The sequence below is a fragment of the Carassius carassius genome, chromosome 6 (assembly GCF_963082965.1).
Source record: "Carassius carassius chromosome 6, fCarCar2.1, whole genome shotgun sequence".
NCBI classification, from domain to species: Eukaryota; Metazoa; Chordata; class Actinopteri; order Cypriniformes; family Cyprinidae; genus Carassius; species Carassius carassius.
In genome coordinates, this window is record NC_081760.1 from 3,711,298 (window position 1) to 3,731,155 (window position 19,858).

General features: G+C 35.2%; 2 protein-coding genes across 3 annotated transcripts; both read right to left on the reverse strand.

Moving 5' to 3' along the window:
- Positions 1-3,626: 3,626 nt before the first annotated feature.
- Positions 3,627-10,878, reverse strand: LOC132142246 (cytochrome P450 4V2-like). The gene is made up of 11 exons (XM_059551964.1): positions 10,621-10,878; positions 9,360-9,472; positions 7,693-7,778; positions 7,408-7,598; positions 6,789-6,858; positions 6,200-6,326; positions 5,931-6,104; positions 5,222-5,324; positions 4,946-5,080; positions 4,019-4,198; positions 3,627-3,901 (listed from the first exon to the last, which is right to left on the reverse strand). The coding sequence occupies exons 1-11, from the start codon at positions 10,811-10,813 to the stop codon at positions 3,738-3,740; spliced, it is 1,536 nt and encodes a 511-aa protein (XP_059407947.1). The 5' UTR covers positions 10,814-10,878; the 3' UTR covers positions 3,627-3,737.
- A 98-nt stretch (positions 10,879-10,976) lies between these two features.
- On the reverse strand, positions 10,977-15,779 carry LOC132142245 (toll-like receptor 3). 2 transcript variants are annotated; one of them, XM_059551963.1, is made up of 5 exons: positions 15,301-15,779; positions 14,996-15,190; positions 12,867-14,490; positions 12,641-12,758; positions 10,977-12,382 (listed from the first exon to the last, which is right to left on the reverse strand). In XM_059551963.1, exons 1-5 carry the CDS (start codon positions 15,730-15,732, stop codon positions 12,154-12,156), a joined length of 2,598 nt encoding a protein of 865 aa, XP_059407946.1. In that variant the 5' UTR covers positions 15,733-15,779; the 3' UTR covers positions 10,977-12,153. The 2 variants fall into 2 exon arrangements, with proteins under 2 accessions (XP_059407946.1, XP_059407945.1); XM_059551962.1 differs by having other exon boundaries at positions 12,641-14,490.
- Positions 15,780-19,858: the final 4,079 nt, after the last annotated feature.

Here is a 19,858-nt window from a genome sequence, read left to right on the forward strand (position 1 = left end):
CACTGCATTCTTTATACATTTGATATGACTGTCAGGCAACAATAAAAAATTAAAAAACACCATGTTATTGCTCATTTACCAACTGTTGTGTCACAAATCACAACAATTTTGATTGCAAAATTAGTGATTTGGATTAGAGCAGTTTTTTTATCAGTATTTTGAGCATAACGCCTGTCAATCACATCACTGCTGTTATATCAACCACATGTTTCTTTAGCCTCAGGCAGTTCTGAAAATTAGAGTTGGAATCCTTTCTCTTCCACAGGAGACTCTTATTTTTAGCCTTGTTTTAATTTCTACTTCTAGAAGTGGGTGGTCACATATATCAGAGTTGTAGGTGATAGCCCAGTATCAATGGCTTTACTGTCAAAATAATGCAGGACTCAATGTGAGAAGATTATAGAGGATAACACAAAAATGAGCAAAGGGAGGTAAAGTTTTCATTAACTGCAGCCTTGAGGGACACTGTGTTGTATCTGCTTACAACTAAACACATCTGAGCACAAAGGAAAGTGGAAAAGAGTTAAAGGAGGAGAACAATAATGAGAGATTAAGCCACTGGGGCCCATGGCTACTATTTGTACTAACGTTAGCTTAACACAACACGTTTTGTGAAAAAATGTGTGTGTGTGTGTGTGTGTGTGTGTGTGTGTGTGCTCTTGTTTTTGTGACATATCAGGACACAACTCTGTATAATGACATGGGTATGACACAGGTATTACAAGGAGAGGGTGATTTATGAGGACATAACCCATGTACCATTTTTTCAAAATGCTTATAAATCATACAGAATTTGTTTTTTTGAGAAAGTAAAAATGCACAACGTTTCCTGTGAGGGTTAGGTGTAGGGTTGGTGAAGGGCCATAGAATATACAGTTTGTACAGTATAAAAACAATGGGATGTCACCACTTTTCACAAAAACAAACGTGTGTGTGTTTATGTGTGTGTGTATCTATATCTATCTATCTATCTATCTATCTATCTATCTATCTATCTATCTATCTATCTATCTATCTATCTGTGTATATATATATAAATTATTATTACTATTATTATTATTTTAACTGTTTACTATAAGATAAGAGGTCTGCCATTAAAAGGGAGTTGCTGTGCCAAATGTTGAATGGTTTCAAAAAATGTGTGCTCAGTGGTCTTGTAGGAATACGATCTGACCCTGTTGGTTGCGTGAAAAAAGGAGAAAGAGAGCAGAAGAATGAGGACAGAGAAAGACTAGATTGAATGATGTCTGAAGATAGCAGAAAGTCGTTAGAGTTTGAATTGGGTGCTGTAACAATTAAGTGTTGCCAAAATAGCTCTGAATGCTTTTACACGTGTGCACTGTGCATCATAGTCCACGTTTTCTGGCGGCCCTCGTGCCCAGTGGAGGGATGTTAAGAGGATTGTTTTTCTCAGTGATAACATGCAGCAAAACATTTGATGCCCATAAGCTATTGATATGATCCAGCTTGGTAATGGAAATATAACAATGGCTGTTTTGTTTTGTTTTTTCATATCAAACCGACTGAAAAAGGAGAAAGAGTTGACACATGATGAGAGCAGCCCGGCAGAAATAAAACAATACCCTGACCCGTTCATTTCAATGACCTAAACAATAGTCTTGGTAAAATGAATTACAGGAATTTGTTAGCACTTTCCCCATTTATTTTCTTGAAGCACAAATAAATGCTTAAAACATTTGTTTTCTCTTTTCTCTTCAAATTAGGTCTAGTTGCAGGGGTTTTAAAAATTGGGTCTCCAAATCAAGACAGTGCTAAGGGGACCATGAAACATCTAATATAAAAAAGATGTATTTTAACCAGAAGTAACAATAACATGCATGTTTTTTTGCAGAACCTTTTTTTATGTTAATATCCCCTTATTTCTTAAATATTATATATTTAAGAACAGTTTGCATTTGTGTAACAAACTACAGATCACTTCTCTTCACTGTCATCTTTAGCTTTCTCAGCAGTTGTTTAGGAATATTTTCTGCTTAGGATTTAATATTTTATCATATTAATTTATGAAAATTTCTATGCAAATCTGAACTGAACTGTTTATCTTGGAAACATTTCTCTTTACTTTATAGAATAAAATACATTAATATTTATATTAAATATAAATCTTTTACAGGTAATATGTTATTATTTTTATTAGTTTTCATTCAATGTCAGGTACATGGTCAAACTCAGAACAAATTAGTTTATTGGAGAAATAAGTAATAAATCTCTTTATTGTATATTATATAGTATATATTTAAATAAATAAATATATAAATAAAATATTTTCATCCTTTAATGTGTATTAGACTGGGATATATATATATATATATATATATATATATATATTGCTAGTAGTAGTTTTCAATGTGCATGTCACATTAATTCCCAAACTCTCGTCTCTCCTTCTTGAATCTTATCTAGCCAAGGATTTTTCTCAACCAGTCTTTACAGTCTCCATCATTTATTCTGATGTTTTACCATAATTGCAGACTTTTCATGCTGTCTTTTCTGATCTATAAAATGAGGTACAGTATGAGAATTCATGTGCAGTCCAACACCGTACATGCTTATGGAAAATGTGCCACATGGTTAATGTTTGAGTAATTATTTGTGCATTGATGATCCTCATGGCTAGAGTGCAAAACAAATGAAAATGAAAACACGAGACCTTAAACTTGAGATGTTTTAATAGTATTTAACTGCATTTTTAACAATTAGTAAAAATCATGGTTCTACAATGTTACTACGTCTTTAGATTTACATGTGTAAAACGACAACATAGAAAGTAAAAACTAACCTGACTCATACTTTTATCTATATTCTATAAAAATGTAATGCCACACAGTTAATTAGTTAATTTAATAATTTCTTAAATGAATTTTTATAGTTTATTTTCTAAAGCCCTCAGTCATTTTGTAGTATTTTCTGTTACAGAATAGCTGCACTTCTGGAAATCAATGGTATGTTATTTTTATTATGTGTCAAAACAATCTCATGACAAGATTATTTTTAAAACAACTTGAACGTGCAAGGCTTCCGGTGTCATTCACTTCCAGTTATGCTTCTTAATATTGCAAACTGGTATCTGTTATCATGTTATTTTAATGAATTATCACAATCATAAACACTTTTTTGTACCATTTACAACATTTTGTTATTCTTCCAGTTATTTGCCTATAGGCTATTGCGTCTAATAAATCAGAAGTTTTACATATTCAATGAAAACAGCTTGCTTCCGCATTGCAAAAAAAAGCGGATATACAAAAGTGTAGAATAAAGTGAGTGAGTGAAGTGACATTCAGCCAAGTATGGTAACCCATACTCAGAATTTGTGCTCTGCATTTAACCCATCCGAAGTGCACACACACAGAGCAGTGAACACACACAAACTGTGAGCACACACCCGGAGCAGTGGGCAGCCATTTATGCTGCTGCGCCCAGGGAGCAGTTGGGGGTTCGATGCCTTGCTCAAGGGCACCTAAGTCGTGGTATTGAAGGTGGAGAGAGAACTGTACATGCACTCCCCCCACCCACAATTCCTGCCGGCCCGGGACTCGAACTCACAACCTTTCGATTGGGAGTCCGACTCTCTAACCATTAGACCACGACTTCCCCTGATAAACATGGTTGGGTTAGGAATTAAGCTTTATGGTTATGTTGAGGTTTGAATCATACACTGCACAATACTGCCATCGTGTACAAATTATTTTGACACTGTGTTGGCTTTGTGTATATTAGTGCTTTCTGCGCTCCAACGTGATCCAGATGCCTTGCTCTGGTCGCAGTACCAGTTCACCCAGTGGCCGGAGTTCCTCCCTTTTCTGACATGCTACTATGTTAAAGTAGCGCAGAATAGAAGCCAGAATAACTTTCTCCTCCATTATAGCAAAACGCTGACCTAAATACACACAAACATAAAACTGTGTAATGTATGTTATAAAAAAAAAAAAAAACATTATTTTAATACATTATTTTTATGTATGATGTTTATTATGTTGGTGTGTGTGGGTCTCACCGATGCAGTTGCGAAGGCCAGCAGAGAATGGGATGAAGGCATAAGGATGGCGACCGACACAATTCTCTGGCAGGAAACGTTCAGGACGAAACTCTTCAGGGTCAGGGAAGAAGCGTGGGTCACGGTGAAGGGCATATGTTATGATGATGACATTTGCTCCTTTAGGGACTTTATAGCCACCTATTGAATACAAAAACAAATATCATGTCAAATGTACCTTTATCTTAGTTACCTGTATCTTTACAGTTTCTTAAAATAATAGCTCACCAAAAAGTGAAAATTGCATCATTATGTATTCACCTTTATGTTGATTTAAACGTGTGTGCTGTTTTTTTTTTTTGTTTTTTTAGTGGAACGTAAATCAAAACCAATAAAATCTCAAATATAATCAAATTAAATACAAAAAATTTTTTTTTATATATATATATATATATATATATTTTTTTTTTTTTTTTTTTTTGAAAACAAGATTTACTACTTTTTGTTATTGCATGGAAAAAAACAAAGTAAAGTTTATTTGTGTGTGCATGCGTGCATGTGTGTGTGTGTGTGTGTTCCAAATAAGAAGAAAATATCGTAAGAATTTTCAATGACATTTGGGGTGAGTAAATAATAACAAAATACAATTTTGGGGGTGATCAGCTATCAGTACCTTATGGAATTTCTCATTTCTCATGTCATATGGATTTGGACCTATTTATGTGTGAATTATTGCTGAAACTGATGAAGGAACAGAACAAAATGAATGAAACAAATTAGCTGTATAAATGAAAATTTACTGTATAAATTATAAATAAATCAACTGAAAATAAAATAACTGTATAAATTATCAAATGTATAAATTACCATAATACCTCATTACTCAATGTACGCATAATCCAAAGAATGAATGAATATGTGACAAGCAGGCTAATATAAGGAACTCACTGATCTGTGTATCCTCACAGATGGTTCGGGCGAAAAATGGAACAGAGGGGAAGAGCCGCAGAGACTCCTTTATCACACACTCCAGATAACGCAGTTTCTTCAGATCCTCTGTGTTAATAGGCCTCTCAGACTCGCCTGACACACACATGCATTGCAAAATTATCAAACTGAGTTCCAAGCTGTTTTGGGCTCTTTACCTCGCAACAAAGTAAAGATTTAAATCCTTATTCTCAGTGTATAATTGTAAAATATGAACCAAAAGTGGGCTTAACACACCAAAAACCTCAAATAGTTCTTGTTGTGCCTTTTTTTGGACTTCCGGATGGGATCCTAACAAGTGTATGGCCCAGTTCATAGCAGCTGCTGTCGTATCATGACCCTGAAAATTAGAGGAAAAATTGGAATCACGCCATTAGGATATATCAGCACTCTAACATTAAGTTATTGTTAGTGATGGCAGCTTTTGAAACTCTGATTCATGAGGCTTCAAAACATTTGCAAATCTTTTATTTCATTTTAGTGTTTTGGATGTATCGAACTTGGCAACTTACTTGATTTTAGCAAACAAGGCTTTATTGCATCATGCTGTTTCGATCATTAGTTTCAAAACATTTTTGAATTTCAGTGATTCGCCTCTAGATAGCGTTGATTTGGTGACCCCATGAACAAGTGTCTAATGGCTTTAAGTTATATAATGTAGGTTCTTTTAATTTAATGAATTTTAATAAGTGTATAATACAGAAATGGTGGCTTATAATGACCTAGATTTACATTAATAAAAAAACACAAATATTACAGAACATTCACATTTAAGGGTATTTATGAAAAAGAATTTAATAGTTTTTTTAAGAAGTGTATTTATGATATACATAATTATGGTGATTATGATATACATTTTCGTTGCATTGTTTGAACCAGCAGGTGCCATCAGCATGTGGTGTTTTGAGCACTTTGTTCCTCCCATCACTAGATATTGTAATAATACCTCAAACATAAAGGTGTCCACTTCCTCCTGGATATCTTTGTGAGTTAAATTTTTCCCACCCTCATCTGTTGTTTTCAAAAGCATGTCCAAAAAAGCCCGCCTTTTCCTCGTCCCCTGATCTGATTCACTGTCAGACTCAACGTAGGTGATGTACTCTGTCCTCTCATTAATCACCTGCACGACACACACAAAACAAAACAAAAACACACAGACAATAGGATGCAACCTTAACCAGAATGAATATGGACAGATGTTACAGAAAGACTCACACTCTCTGTGAAGGAGTGAAGGATCTTTAGACTACGGTTGTGTTCTCTGCCTTCACCAAAATAATTATACACAAAATCAGGCCAGTACCAGGGCATCCTCTGGCGTCTGGTGATGATGTCACTCATCCTGTACCAATCAGAATAAAAGAAATGGCAAGCGTTAGTAAATATCATATTCATTATTCAGCAAAGAATAGCATGCTACCTAATTAAGAAGTTGGATTAAAAAGGGAAAACAATAGTTTTAATTTACATAATATTTACAAAATTGTAGTTATATATACCCAGTAATTTCCGGCTAGAATTGTTTTGAAGTATTTTGAAACTCTCATGATACTAAAGATAATGACTCTAGATTGTTTTATAAAGACACAAAGTCATCCGTTGCATGCTCTTCACTCTATCAATTCAAAACAAACATGACCAAGGAACAAAAGCTAACTCACAAACCAGGAAAACACACAAAGTCATTTGCACGGTTACAAACCAATATTAATTTGTAATCAGATGCACATCCTTATATCTGTCTAGCATCCATCCTAAAAATGTTCTTGCCATATTAACACTAATAAATGTAAAAAGCACTTGCCTGTACACACTGCACACATACTCAGAGTCATGGTTGCTCTGTGCATAGATCTTCTTTCCCATGGCAGTCTCTGAAATGTAAAAATTCTGTTTTAAAATGTGATCCTTGCTCCACATCATCAGTCAAACTAGTTTGCATTGCCATCCTTTCACTAAAAACCAAAACCTCCATAAACACACAAACAAAAATTATTTCAATAGACTTTTAGTTTAGAATTTTATGTGGTTGAAAACAAGGCTGTGAGGTATAAAGTCACAGTACAGTCTTTACAATGGCACGCACTGTATGATGGTCCAAAATCACGTAATTTTTACAACTTTCAAAACTGCTTTGTGGAATTCTCGTCTACTGAAAGTTTATTTTCAGAAAGACATTTCGTACAATCGGTTTGATGTACAATCCACTGAACACACTGTAGCTCTATCTTTCACAGCCTTGTGTTAATTTCTGGCAGAAATTATATATCTCTAACGTAAAGTAAGTTGTGTCTTGTTAAATGTACCCGCTGTTATTTTTACGTATATTTGTACCTTATCTACCCCTAAATGGTACATATCAGACTATCAGTAAAGGATGTTAAAGTGTACAGGATAAATTGAGGTGTGAACACCACACAAACCACAGATGATGTCAAGGGCACAGAGGGTGATGTGGTTAAAGCAGTTAAAAGGTCCTTTTCCAGCTTGTTTCTCAAGTTTCTCTATGAGCACCTCCGCCTGTTCATTCATCACCTCCAGGAATTCAGTTAGTATAGAGAAATGAAATGTTGGGGTCAACAGCTTACGTCTGTGTCTCCACTTATCCCCAGTACTAACAGAAGGAAAGTCAAAAAGGGAATTTAAGACTTTGGCTTAACTTGACTTGAATTTAACTAAAAGTTGCATTTGTTAAATACAGAGTTAACCTTGTGAGTAGTCCTGTTCCCAGCCAGGGATGCAGGAATTTGTATGCGTAGGCCTTGTCCATGTGAACAGGGTTACTCAGCACTGTCTGTATAAGTGGTAGGATTTGCCAAGAGCAACATATAAAACAGAGACTTGTAAAACTTCCTAAAAATGGAATTCACATGAAATTATATAAGTATTGATATATTAGTAGTGTAAAAAATGTCCAAGTAAAATGTTTGAATGTTGCAACAGTTTTGATGCACTTTTTACCATTGGGTTTCCTAAAGATTGTCTCATTAGACTAACCCTAACCCTAACTGTTAAAATAGAAATGTTTAGCTAGATTTTTTTACTATATCTTATTCCTTGCATTACTGTAAACATTTTGAATCTACAAAATCATGGTTTCCCTTCTAGGGAACTCGTGCTGCATCCTCTAGCAGACACCATGGGAACAGAAACGTATAAGAGGGCACCAGCCAAACACATCACCAACTTTTGTTGTCTTCAGGAGCCATTTGTTAGACAGTGCATGTGACGGTGTTATGGAGAAACCAAGGCAAGTGAGCGTTTTAGAAAGTATGTGCCTCTATGTTCGAGGTTTCTGACACCCGAGGACACACTCAGAGTCAAGGGCTCTGAATGCGATCGTTGTAAGAATTTCCAATGAGAATGCTACATTTGCATTTGTCCCTCTTCTCGTGGGATAAGGGACAAGCATCTGTGTCTCTGAAGGAAGATTCTGTGCATGTCTGCTGCTTCTTTGGTGCTCTCTCACCAGGTGAACAGGTATAGCATGGAATTCTGTTCCCCAAAGTATCCCCTAGAGCAGGGATAGGCAAAACCTGGAGGGCCACTATCCTGCAGAGTTTAGTTTCAGCCCTCATAAAAACTCACCTGCCTGTATCTATCTAGTAATATATAATTGCCTTGTTCAGTTGTGTTTAATTAGGGTTGGAGCTAAACTCTGCAGGACAGTGGCCCTCCAGGACCGAAGTGGCCTATCCCTGCCCTAGAGGATGCAGAACAAGTTCCCTAGAAAAAGGGGAATGTCTCGGGTTACACATGTAACCATGGTTCCCCGAGAGGGAATGAGATGCTGCGTCCCCTCGCCATGCTTAGGGCTTGCTGGTTTTCATGTCTTCTTCAGACAACCAAATTGGTGGTGTATTCATCAGGTGCCCTCTTTTAGTTCCGGGCACCGACCTGTGACACTGGTCCCCTCGAGGAACCGTGTTGACATTCCTAACTAGAGACATTCTTCTAATATAGAAATGTAACTTAACTATCACCACCGAAGTCTTCAGTCTGCTTAAACATTTCCTTATCCTCTTATTGATACTATATGTCTTTGGAACACTGAATCTTGCTTTATTTACACTTTCATTAGACATTGGACTTTAATACTCTATGTATATTCTATTTTAACATATTCTCTTCTAATCTTTAATGCCTTATGAATTTCTTTGTACATAGATAACATTAATGCATTATCTTTTTTCTTATATTTAATGCACAGTCCTCAACTTTGTGGTGCTGTGAGATACAGTAAGTCCACTCACCAAGGTTCTCTTGATCTTCAAACATCCACTCATACTGTGATATATACTAATACTAGGCCAAAGCCTCTGATCATAACATATGATTGTGCATGTTGTTCAGGCTATATGCAAGTGGACAATACCTCAATAGTATCAGCATGGTATAAGATGAGAAAGGGCACAGGTCCAATCCATAATTTAAACAGAGGAGAATTCCAGAATTCTTTTGTGTAGCCAACCACCTGACAAAAGAAATCTGAAAGAGAGTTTTCAACTTTTGTACTTAAATGCATTTGAAGTGTTACTCTAAGTCCAGTGCAACTGGCATTGTTCACAGTAACATGGACATTAAGATTTTATCTTTCAATTTATAGAGACAGAGGATAGTTGCCACATAGGAATCTATGTTTCAGCAATATTGTTTTCAACTATGGTTTGTGTTTTGTCCAGTTTTTGCATATAAAAAATATTCCACAGTGTAAAAATGAGACACCTAGTCCCTACGAAACCAAATGTATACACACAGATGAACGTGACCATCCTGCCAGTGAGACTCACAGCAATGTGAGTGTGTCTCTATAAGATCTCCGGTGTTTCATAATTAATTTGCTGCTGGACTTTGGATCAACCTGACAATTGCAGCTACAACCCAATTAATTTACTAAATAATCGCAGAATCTCTGAAATGGGTAAATTAAGTTTGGTGTGTTTATATTTGGATTATATGTTTATTTATTTATTGGAAATAACTTATTGGAAACATATTAGTGAAGCTTTGTTTGAGTCATGAAAAAGTGGTCTTCAGTATAGGGTATTAAATCATAGTTTTATGATACTATTATCTAAATACCATAGGCCTTCTTGTAATAGCCTAAGCACAATATTTGAGAGCAGACATTCAAGAAAACTTCTAAGAAAGTACTTCAAGGCAGGCAGTTTATACAGTTTATACACTTACAATTGCATATTTTCACTTAATTTTCGTGTTGAGGCATATTTAAGAACTTGGGTGAGGAGTTTGGCTTTACTTAGCAACGCTGAACAGGTATATAAATAAATCTCTAAGTTACCAGGATACGGCGTTTGGAGGTGCAATTATTCGGCTCCGCGGCAGAGGGGGGCATTGAGCGCGTGAAAGTTCACTTTTCGGTCGCTAAGGACAGACCAGTTTATGGGACAGACAAAAGACTGAAGCGCGTTTTTTAGTTTGTTTTGGTATTTTTCCCTCCCCCAAAATTAATTTTACTGTACGGATAGCCTACATCATACATACGTATGTATATTATGTTTATCATAAATTGTAAAATACAATATAGTTGTCATGAGCAAAACTTGCTAAGATATAATTCCTTAATTTTTTATTATTATTACCCTGTATTACTAATATTTTAGTAGGCTACTTACCTCTTCCGTTAGACTTAAAGTTGAGCGCGTTTCCTAAGAAGGGGTAAGTTGGACTAATCCCAGGGACAGGTTTCAGTTCTCTCCATTTGTGCACGTAATCTTTTAGTAGCTGATATGTTATGAAAGTCAGAAAAAGTAGAAGTGCGACAAAAACCTCCGATCCGTTCAACAGTCCAGCGACAAGCATTTTCATTACGTTTAGTTAGATCTGTAGTGTAGTGGTTTTAGGAGCTCCTCGCCTGTTAAATGAGGACTTGAAAATGTGTGGCACATCCCTCTAAAGCCACGGGATGTGCTTAGATTGTCAAATACACACAATGACTTTTGTTTGTTTATTCTGCACAAGCATTTGATCACAATTTTTCCCTTTATTTGATGTTTCATGAAAAAAAAAAATTAGAAAGACTTCTGTAATACTGATACTGTAGATTTTCATTATTATTATTATGTATACATTATATGGGAGACAAGACTAAATATCACATTGGGAAGGTCAGTTGTCACAGTACACAATGTCAACTACAAGGTTCTCAGTAAGTACTACATTTTCAGTACCATTTTTGTGAAGCATTGCCTATAGAATTAGACTTTCAAAAAATAAAAACCTACCCTAAGAAATATTCAGCAAAGTTGGCAACCAGCCACGGTCTCCCCTATACAGTAGAAAGAAAAAATGCAAAATAATATGTTTTCATCGGGTTAAAGAAATTAACACTGGATGGCTGCATTGTACAAAAGATTTCAATTCTTAAATACTAAAGCATGTGTAATTGTCACTGTTTAGGATTGACACAGACTTCAGAAAATGTTTGAAAAGTGCAACATTTATCATCACCTTCTAGGACAGAAACAATTAAATATTGAATACTTGCAGTGAGAACATGCCAAAGCTACTTAACCTAAAAAAAAAAAAGTAAAACAAAATACTGCACCGCTGTACAGTATTATATTTGACTAAAATCTATTAAATTATTATAATTATAAATTATTATTATTATTATTAATATTTAAATATATGAATCCTTGATTTTTTCAAAATTCCAAAGATTCCCAAATATCTATTACTCCTTTTATTTGTGGCCCTGAGGACAGTGGCCAGCAAATGGCCAGATTAAATGAAATTGTTATGGTCACAGATGTGAGTTTGACTGAAATGATCTCTTTGGGCATAAAAAATAATATGAGAAAAGCTAGTACCTTAGACAGAGTGGGCCCTATTGTGTTTGGACAAGTATCTAGTTGGGAGTCGCAATGGGATTATGGTATTGTGATTACTAAACAGGGTATAAAAAGGTAGCAAAACTTCTCCTGTGAGTGAATTTATCTGTTTGCTTAAAATAATTAGCCAAGTCACATTTGGTAGCTTCCTTGCAAGGCCACTGGATGTTGTGTCTAGTAAGTGGTATCTGCTAGGAAGCAGCACTCGACCTAATCTCACCTGCAAATTCTTTTGAAATGTAAATGTGTTAAGAAATTAAAAGCGATGGAACAGAGAATCCAAGACTGTAGTACAAATAGTGAAAAAAATAATTTCTAGTTGACCTTGTTGGTAGAGGCTAATGCTGAGCGGAGTTTCTGATGGAAAGCTGGGATTCGTTCCCTGTGTAAAGGCCAGTAGAGGATACAATGAGGTTTCAACATGCCACGACGAAGATGCAGAGAGCGGTTCAGACTGTAATCAGTTACATCTTGCAAAAAAATCAGAATTAGCGAGTCACGATTGTCCTCCATTACCTGGTGAAGTGCATGATGGGCTTTAAATCTGCGAAGTGGAAGACAGAGAGAGTGTAAACACTTCTTAATTGAACTTGAAATTGCTAAAACACCTGTGCATTTCAGTAACTTGCAGAAAAGGAAGCATGCGTTTGGTGAATATGTGAGGTGTTTCTTTGAGGATCTGAATCTACATCTTAAAGAACCTAAACTTGTTAGTGGTTTTGCATTTTATTAATGGTCACTAAATGTAATTGTAGAAAGCCTTTTTGAATTAGTTATAGATAATAAAGACAATTTTACTTACTGCCTACACCACGGATCCTTTAGAAGCTTTTCTGTAATAACAAAAAGGATTTTCCTAGACTGTCCCATGTTTTCAACAATGGTGTCAAGTTGAGAAAAGCCAGGTATTGCATCTCTGTCTTCAAGAAAAAAATGGAATTTTTCATCCTCTAAGGGGAGCAAGCTTCGTTCCACCCATGGTCTGTCCTCAGCACTGTGGATGATATATGCATTATATGCATATCTACCTTCAGTAATGCTTTCATCCTCCAGTGACGCCAGCATACGGTTTACCATTATGTTCCAGAAGAACTGGATTCTCCATCCCTGGAAGTGTACCAGGAAAGCTGCAAATAACAACATTAACACTGCTGTGCTACTAAAAATGTACAATGCCTTAAAAGGTGTCATATCCTTGCAGGACAATGGGTCAAATTTCATGACAGAGTGGTTAAAGTAGGCATTTGGGGTGTTGCAGATGTAATTTTGAGGGAATCCAGGAATGCTAGCACTGGTAGAGTTAAGCCACTCAGAGAACCACAGGATGCTCTCACAGGTGCAGTCAAAGGGGTTGTGGTCCATGTAAAGTTCTGTCAGGTTGGACAGCGGCACACCAAAAGTGACATGTTGGACAGAAGTTATAAGGTTCTTTTGAAGATACAAATACTTTAAAGACTGTAGGTCATCAAAAACAGAGGCATGCAGCTGATCCAAAAGATTACCATGGAGACTTAGCTCACGTAACTCTGAGAGGCCGCGCAAAGCATTGAGTGGAATCTCATCTAAACCATTGTAATCCAGATCCAGGACAGACAGTTTTGTGGCATCCTGGAGAAACAACACTGGACCACCAGGGTTGGCTGTCTTCCACAACCTAGCCAAGTTGTTGTGCTGCATTTTCAGCACTTTCAGATGGTAGAGTCCTTTCAGCAAGCAAGCATTTATGTTTGCAATATTGTTATTACTGAGATCTAGAAATGTGAGGTTGATAAGTGGCTTGAATGGAGATTGTTGCATAGCTAGGGTCCCTTTTAGGGCACGGCTGAGCTTTAGACTCCTTAATGTTGGGACGCGGATGAATGACATATTGGTAAGGGAAATGCTTTGCTGGTTCATAGTTAAGTCAATCTGTTTAATGTTAGAGAGGCCCTCGAACTCATCTCCTTTCAATTGCTGATAAATGAAATTGTGACCAAGTAGGAGTGTAGTGAGGTTGCCCAAACTTGAAAAGGCCCCAGGTGCCAACTTGTTGATACCCATGGCAGTAAGATTAAGAGTCTGAAGGAGTGGAGAGTCTTGTAAAGCAGCAAATGTTCTGTTTGTGACCATCTTCAACCCTGTGATGCTCCAACTCAAATCCAGTGTCTTCAGGTTCAGAAGTCCAGAAAAGATATGCTCTGTTATCTCTCGGAATGCAGTATTTGCCATGCATAGATGCTCTAATTGAACTAAATGGTGGAAAGAGAAGTCTTCAATAATCGGTAATGATGATGTATGACTCTTAATCAGTGCTTTCTGCAGGTTAAGCTGCCTCAGGTTTCCCAATCCACGGAATGTGTCCTTAGTTAGGTGTCTAAGAGTGTTATGCTCCAGGGATAAAATTTCCACTCGGGGAAACCACTGAAAGGCTCCTTCTGCAATCTTTGACATTGTGTTGCTGCTGAGGTCGAGCACTGTGATGTTAGTCTTCTCTAGACCTTGGAAAGTTGTGTTTGAGAGAGTCACCTGTTGAGTGTTCTTAAGGGAAAGGTTTCTCAAAGCTGTGCCAGCAAGTTCTTCACAAAGACTGGTGGTCAACTGAGGGCTGATCTTGGAGTAATCCAGGACTAAGTCAGAAAGTCTAGCAATAGCCTGGAAACAGCCACTCTCTACCTAGTTCATCAAAACAATTGAAAAAGAAGACAAAAGTTTGCTGGAGTGAGAACAGTAGAGCTAAACATCGTTTAAGAAACAACACCTTGATGATATGACATCAAACACTGAACTTTTTGAAAAATGCATATAAACATTAATTGACTGACATTTATGTAAAAGTTTTGTTTAAATTGCATTTTGTTGGATAATCTAATGCTACACAAGCACTTGCTAATGCAACATTTCATAAGTTAGCCTGTTCTCAGGTCATGCAAGTAATCAGAGAAAAAAGTTATTCAATATTACTTCATCATGAAAACATCACAGCGAAGTCTGAGCACCAAATAGAAACACAGTCCTTACAGCTTTCCAAGAAAGATAACAGTAGATGAGAATAAACAAACACTGTGTCAAACACACATGGTAGAATCAGAAATTCTCAAAGGGTTTTTATATAGAGATTCTCACGTGCTGTCAGTGAAAGTAACTAGACATGTGTTACAGTACTTTCTGTTCTTCTTACCTTTTTAAGAGACAGAGACGAGAGTATCAGAACCCGAAATGCAGAAGAATTACTGAGGAATGAGAAGTCATTCTTTTGCAGTACAGAAATTTGATTTCCAGAGAGAACGAGGGTGATTAGGTTTGGCAGCTGCGGTTGTGTGCCCAGTTTCGCTGATTTCAGTTTGTTTCGAGATACATCCAACCATGTCAAACTCTACACGGAGAGGAAATAACCTAATTGAATCATGCTAAAAGACACCTCAAACTTTTGATTGCATTTAATATTCACATTGAGTATTTAATAAAATGTCTTTATAAACATACCTTTAGAACAGAGAAAGGCTCTCCATTTAGCTTCAGTCTGTTGTCAGATAGGTCAAGTCTTGTTAAATGAAAACAATTTTTCAGGTCTTTCTCACTTATCAAATACACTTCATTGTGTTGCACATTAAGAATTTGCAGGTGTGGAACAGAAAGACATAGATTCTTCTCTATGGCAGTTAAAGAGTTGTAGCTGGTGTCTATAGTCACCAGATTCGAGTACAAATGCAGAGAAGACAGAGTTTTAAGTCTATTGTGAGACACGTCCAATGTGGTGATATTTTTTGGTAGGTCCGTTGGAACTGCATCCAGATTCATATGACTGCAGTCTGCTTTGGCCTTCTCAATCGTACATGTTGACTTGTGTGGATATGCAGTGTGTCCATGAAAACACATGCAGAAAAAGGGCAACAATATGAGTTTCATCAGTTCCATATATTTTCTTTCCTTCCTATAGTTTCTCCCCAAGTCAAGCTGTAATACACATAATATTAAATAATATTGTTGACAACAATATTTCATACACAGAATGAGTTTATAGACAAAACAGTTTGTTAGAAAAGATATAAAGAAGACCAGGGCTAGTCAAAATGTTCTTCTTAAATACTACAATATACTTTAAATACATAGCATTTCATAGTTCCCACAATCTACAGAGAGATAAGAAATACTGAAGTTGAAATCCATAGCCTAACGCTATTAGAGAAACCATCTTAACTTGAAAATAAGTTATAATGGTTAAGATGATATTTTCTTCTTCTTCTAAACCTGGTAACATGATGCTACACTTGAATGTATTCATCTGTGACAAAGCATTTCAGCTGAATGTAGCATGTGTGGTATTTTATCATAGACTTACTTGAATTGTGAAGATCTAATTCCCAGTGTTCAGCTAAAATATCTGAATGGTTAAAGTGGTTCAAGTGCGAAGCAACTCGACACAGACCTCTTGCATTGCTATATAATCTTTGCATGAGGGAAAATAACCTTCACGAACAATTCCTCTTTCTTAAGAAGTGAAACAAACGAGGAGGCGGATCATCACGCAGTGTTTTGGACATAAAATAAAGTCATATTCAGATCCGATAGAGGTCAAGTGATTAATTATACATATTTTATGTTGCCCTCATTATTTGAATGCAGATTTGACCAGGTTTCAAAATACTTCATGAATTGCAATCGAATCTAGCATTTTCTTGTGTCAGCGACAACCAAATTTATTATCATGTGCATGTGTGAAGAATTTTATACCACTTCTGCTATTTATAATATAGTTTTCCCCCTTGATATTTTTTTATTGGCCTTCAAAAAAGAAATAAAGGAAACGAGTAAACCGAGAGGGAGTTCCCCTTTTTTCCTTTAGATGCAAATCGCTGCAGGGTCTCGAGCTTTTGTTGAGACTTTATGAAAAATTAAAATGCAATAGTTTATTTATTATTTATAAATTAAATATATAACCGAAATAAACGGTTTGTTTTATTTAATTTTCACTAATTTATTCAGCAGTAATTCAGAAAAATGTCCGGCTGGGGGCGCCACAGCTTTCAAAATGAAATGACCGGTCAAAATTCAGAAAAACAAAACAATTTTGAAACAACTTAATGTTTAATAAGCATGCATTTCACCTAGGCTGTATTTGAATAGTAAATACAGTATGAATATGAAAATATGCATGAATCTCGTGCAATTGATAACTATATGAATGTACTGTTATTTGAAGGTAAAGACAGCTTTGGCTCAATTCTGAGGTATTCAGTAGGCTATATATATATATATATATATATATATATATATATATATATATATATATATATATATATATATATATATATATATATATATATATATATATATATATATATATATATGCTTTAATGATCCCTTATGATGGTCTCATAAGACTGCAGTGAACACATTTGGTGTCAGAGTTCAGCAAGGAAGGTGTCTTGTCTTGTATGCTTCTTATAATTTGGATTCTGATGTGTGCTGTTACCTAGCAACTGCAGCAGGAAGTAGAAGGTCACATGGAATGTGAAGACTTTCTGACAAACACCAAGTTACCGCTCTCTGCATCAGTATGTGTGTGAAAGCTCTCGGCCTGGGACAGGAGACCATTCAGGATGTTTATTCCACAGCATTTGTTAAATAAAGTGATTTAACAGATGTCTGGAGCACCAGATTTGTATTGGTAATGACACTAAATAAACACTAAATGATATGTTTAACGCTCCTCTTTTTTTAATTTTAACCTCGTTTGTCAGTATAACATGCCTTTTCTTCCTCTTTTACCCACACTCCATATATCTCTCCATACTATAGTGGCTGAACAATGCTAGACAAGTATTTATGTGTCCTTTCATGGTCAGCAATAATTCACTCCACACAATTGATCAATATGCTGTGTGTGTGATGCTGGTCAACCTGTTTCGCTGACACACTTAATAGTAACATGCAGCTATTCTCACAGAAAGTTGCTGCAAGCAAGCCTTCACTTCAGGCACCCAGACAGACTCTAATGTACGCTCGTAGGTAATATCTGAACCATTAGAACTTTTGCATAATTTATGGTGTGTATAAATTTGCATGTGAAAGGATGAGGCTGAAGCTAGTTCGGTTAACAATGACTGTGCAGATCATGTCATCTTGTTATAAATGCAGGAATAAAGTGGTGGACTTTCTGTTAGCAGATGAATCTGGCTGACAAAGCCATTTTTTACATATACCTACAGGCTTTGATGCATCCATCAAAACCCTTTGGATCATTCTCAAAAATAATATATCAGGTTTTGCATATTATGGTTTAGCATCTGTCATTAAATGAGACATACAGGGAAATAAAATGTTTAAAAAGTTTAAAAATGTTATGCCTATAGTTTTGTGAAATTTATATATATATATATATATATACACTTGTGGTCTCAGATTTTTAGATAATCTTGAAATATAGGCCTATTTTATTTTAACAGTAATTACATTATTTACAAAAAGTATCAATATTATACATAGTGGCTGCATTTTCTGCTTGGAATTGTGATTATTGAATGTGATCATTGTATCAATTCATCATAATCAAAATTATTATTTTTTTTTACAACAGTCTTTTCTCCATATGTCCTAAATCCCTAACCTTCCTCTATACCTGTTCAGTTCATGCATAATTGAAGTGATAACATAATATGTTATACTATGTGTTTAATAGTGCTATCAAACAATTAATCATGATTAATTGTATCCAAAAGAAAAGTTTTTGTTTACATAACATATGTGTGTACTTATTTATTATGTATATATATAAATACAAGCATGCATGTATATATTTAAGAATAATATGTTTTGTTTGTATATAACATATTTATATTTATATATAATATGAGCTATATGAGTTATATACATGTAAATATTTTTAAATATATACATATATGTTTTGTATTTATATATAAATAATAAATATACACAGTACACACACATGTAAACAAATTTTTTTTATTTTGGATGTAGTTAATCGCGATTAACCATTTGACAGCACTTTTTAACTGTTTAATATATTGATATATATTCATTAGATTATACCAAGCACTCGACCTGGTATACTTTCATTGTACGTCTGCATAGTACAGTATGCACTGCATACTCTACACCAGTCTAGTTTATACTCCGTCTGGACAGTAAAGGGTCAAAAGTTTGGAATAATTATTATTATTAATTTTTTTTGCATCAATACTCCAGTCTTCACTGTCACACTGTCATTTTAAATCATGTTGATTTGCTGCGCAGGAATTTATTTTCATTATAAAAGTTGATAAAACGTTTTTGCTCTTCAATATTTTATGTAAACTCCTCATATACACATACACACTGTACATATGATACAATACCATTTAAAAGTTTGGAATGAAAAAAGGAAAGAAAGAGATTAATGCTTTTATTCAGCAAGAACGCATTACATTGATTAAAAGTGACAATAAAGAAATGTATAATATATATATATATATATATATATATATATATATATATATATATATATATATATATATATATATATATATATATATATAAATCAAATAAATGCTGTTGTGTTAAACCTTATTTATTGAAGAAAAGTAATGGCTGAAACTTCAGCTTTGCCATTACAGCAATAAATTACATTTTAAAATAGAAAGTAAAAATAGAAAGTAAAACTAAACTAGAACTAAAATAGAAAGCCACTTTTTAACAATGTGATTATACATAATTTTATGCATTGTAAGGTACCAATGACAGAGATGTATACACTTCGGGATTTTCTCTTGTTTAGAAAAAAAAAGAAAAAAGAAGAAGAAGACAATTAAATTGATCTATTTGATCCATTTCCATTCAGTGGTACAGAGATCTGCACTGTGGCCTTTACAGACTGAAGGATACAGATAAAGAATATTCCTACAGGGAGAGAGGAAGAAAAGGGAGGTTTAGAGAAAATTGATGGACAATTAAGTAAGAGAGAAAGGAAACTGAGAGAGTGAGAGCAAACCTTGCAGAAATCAGCTTTGCACTGGAGTCAGCAATGAAGAGGGAGGCAGAAAGA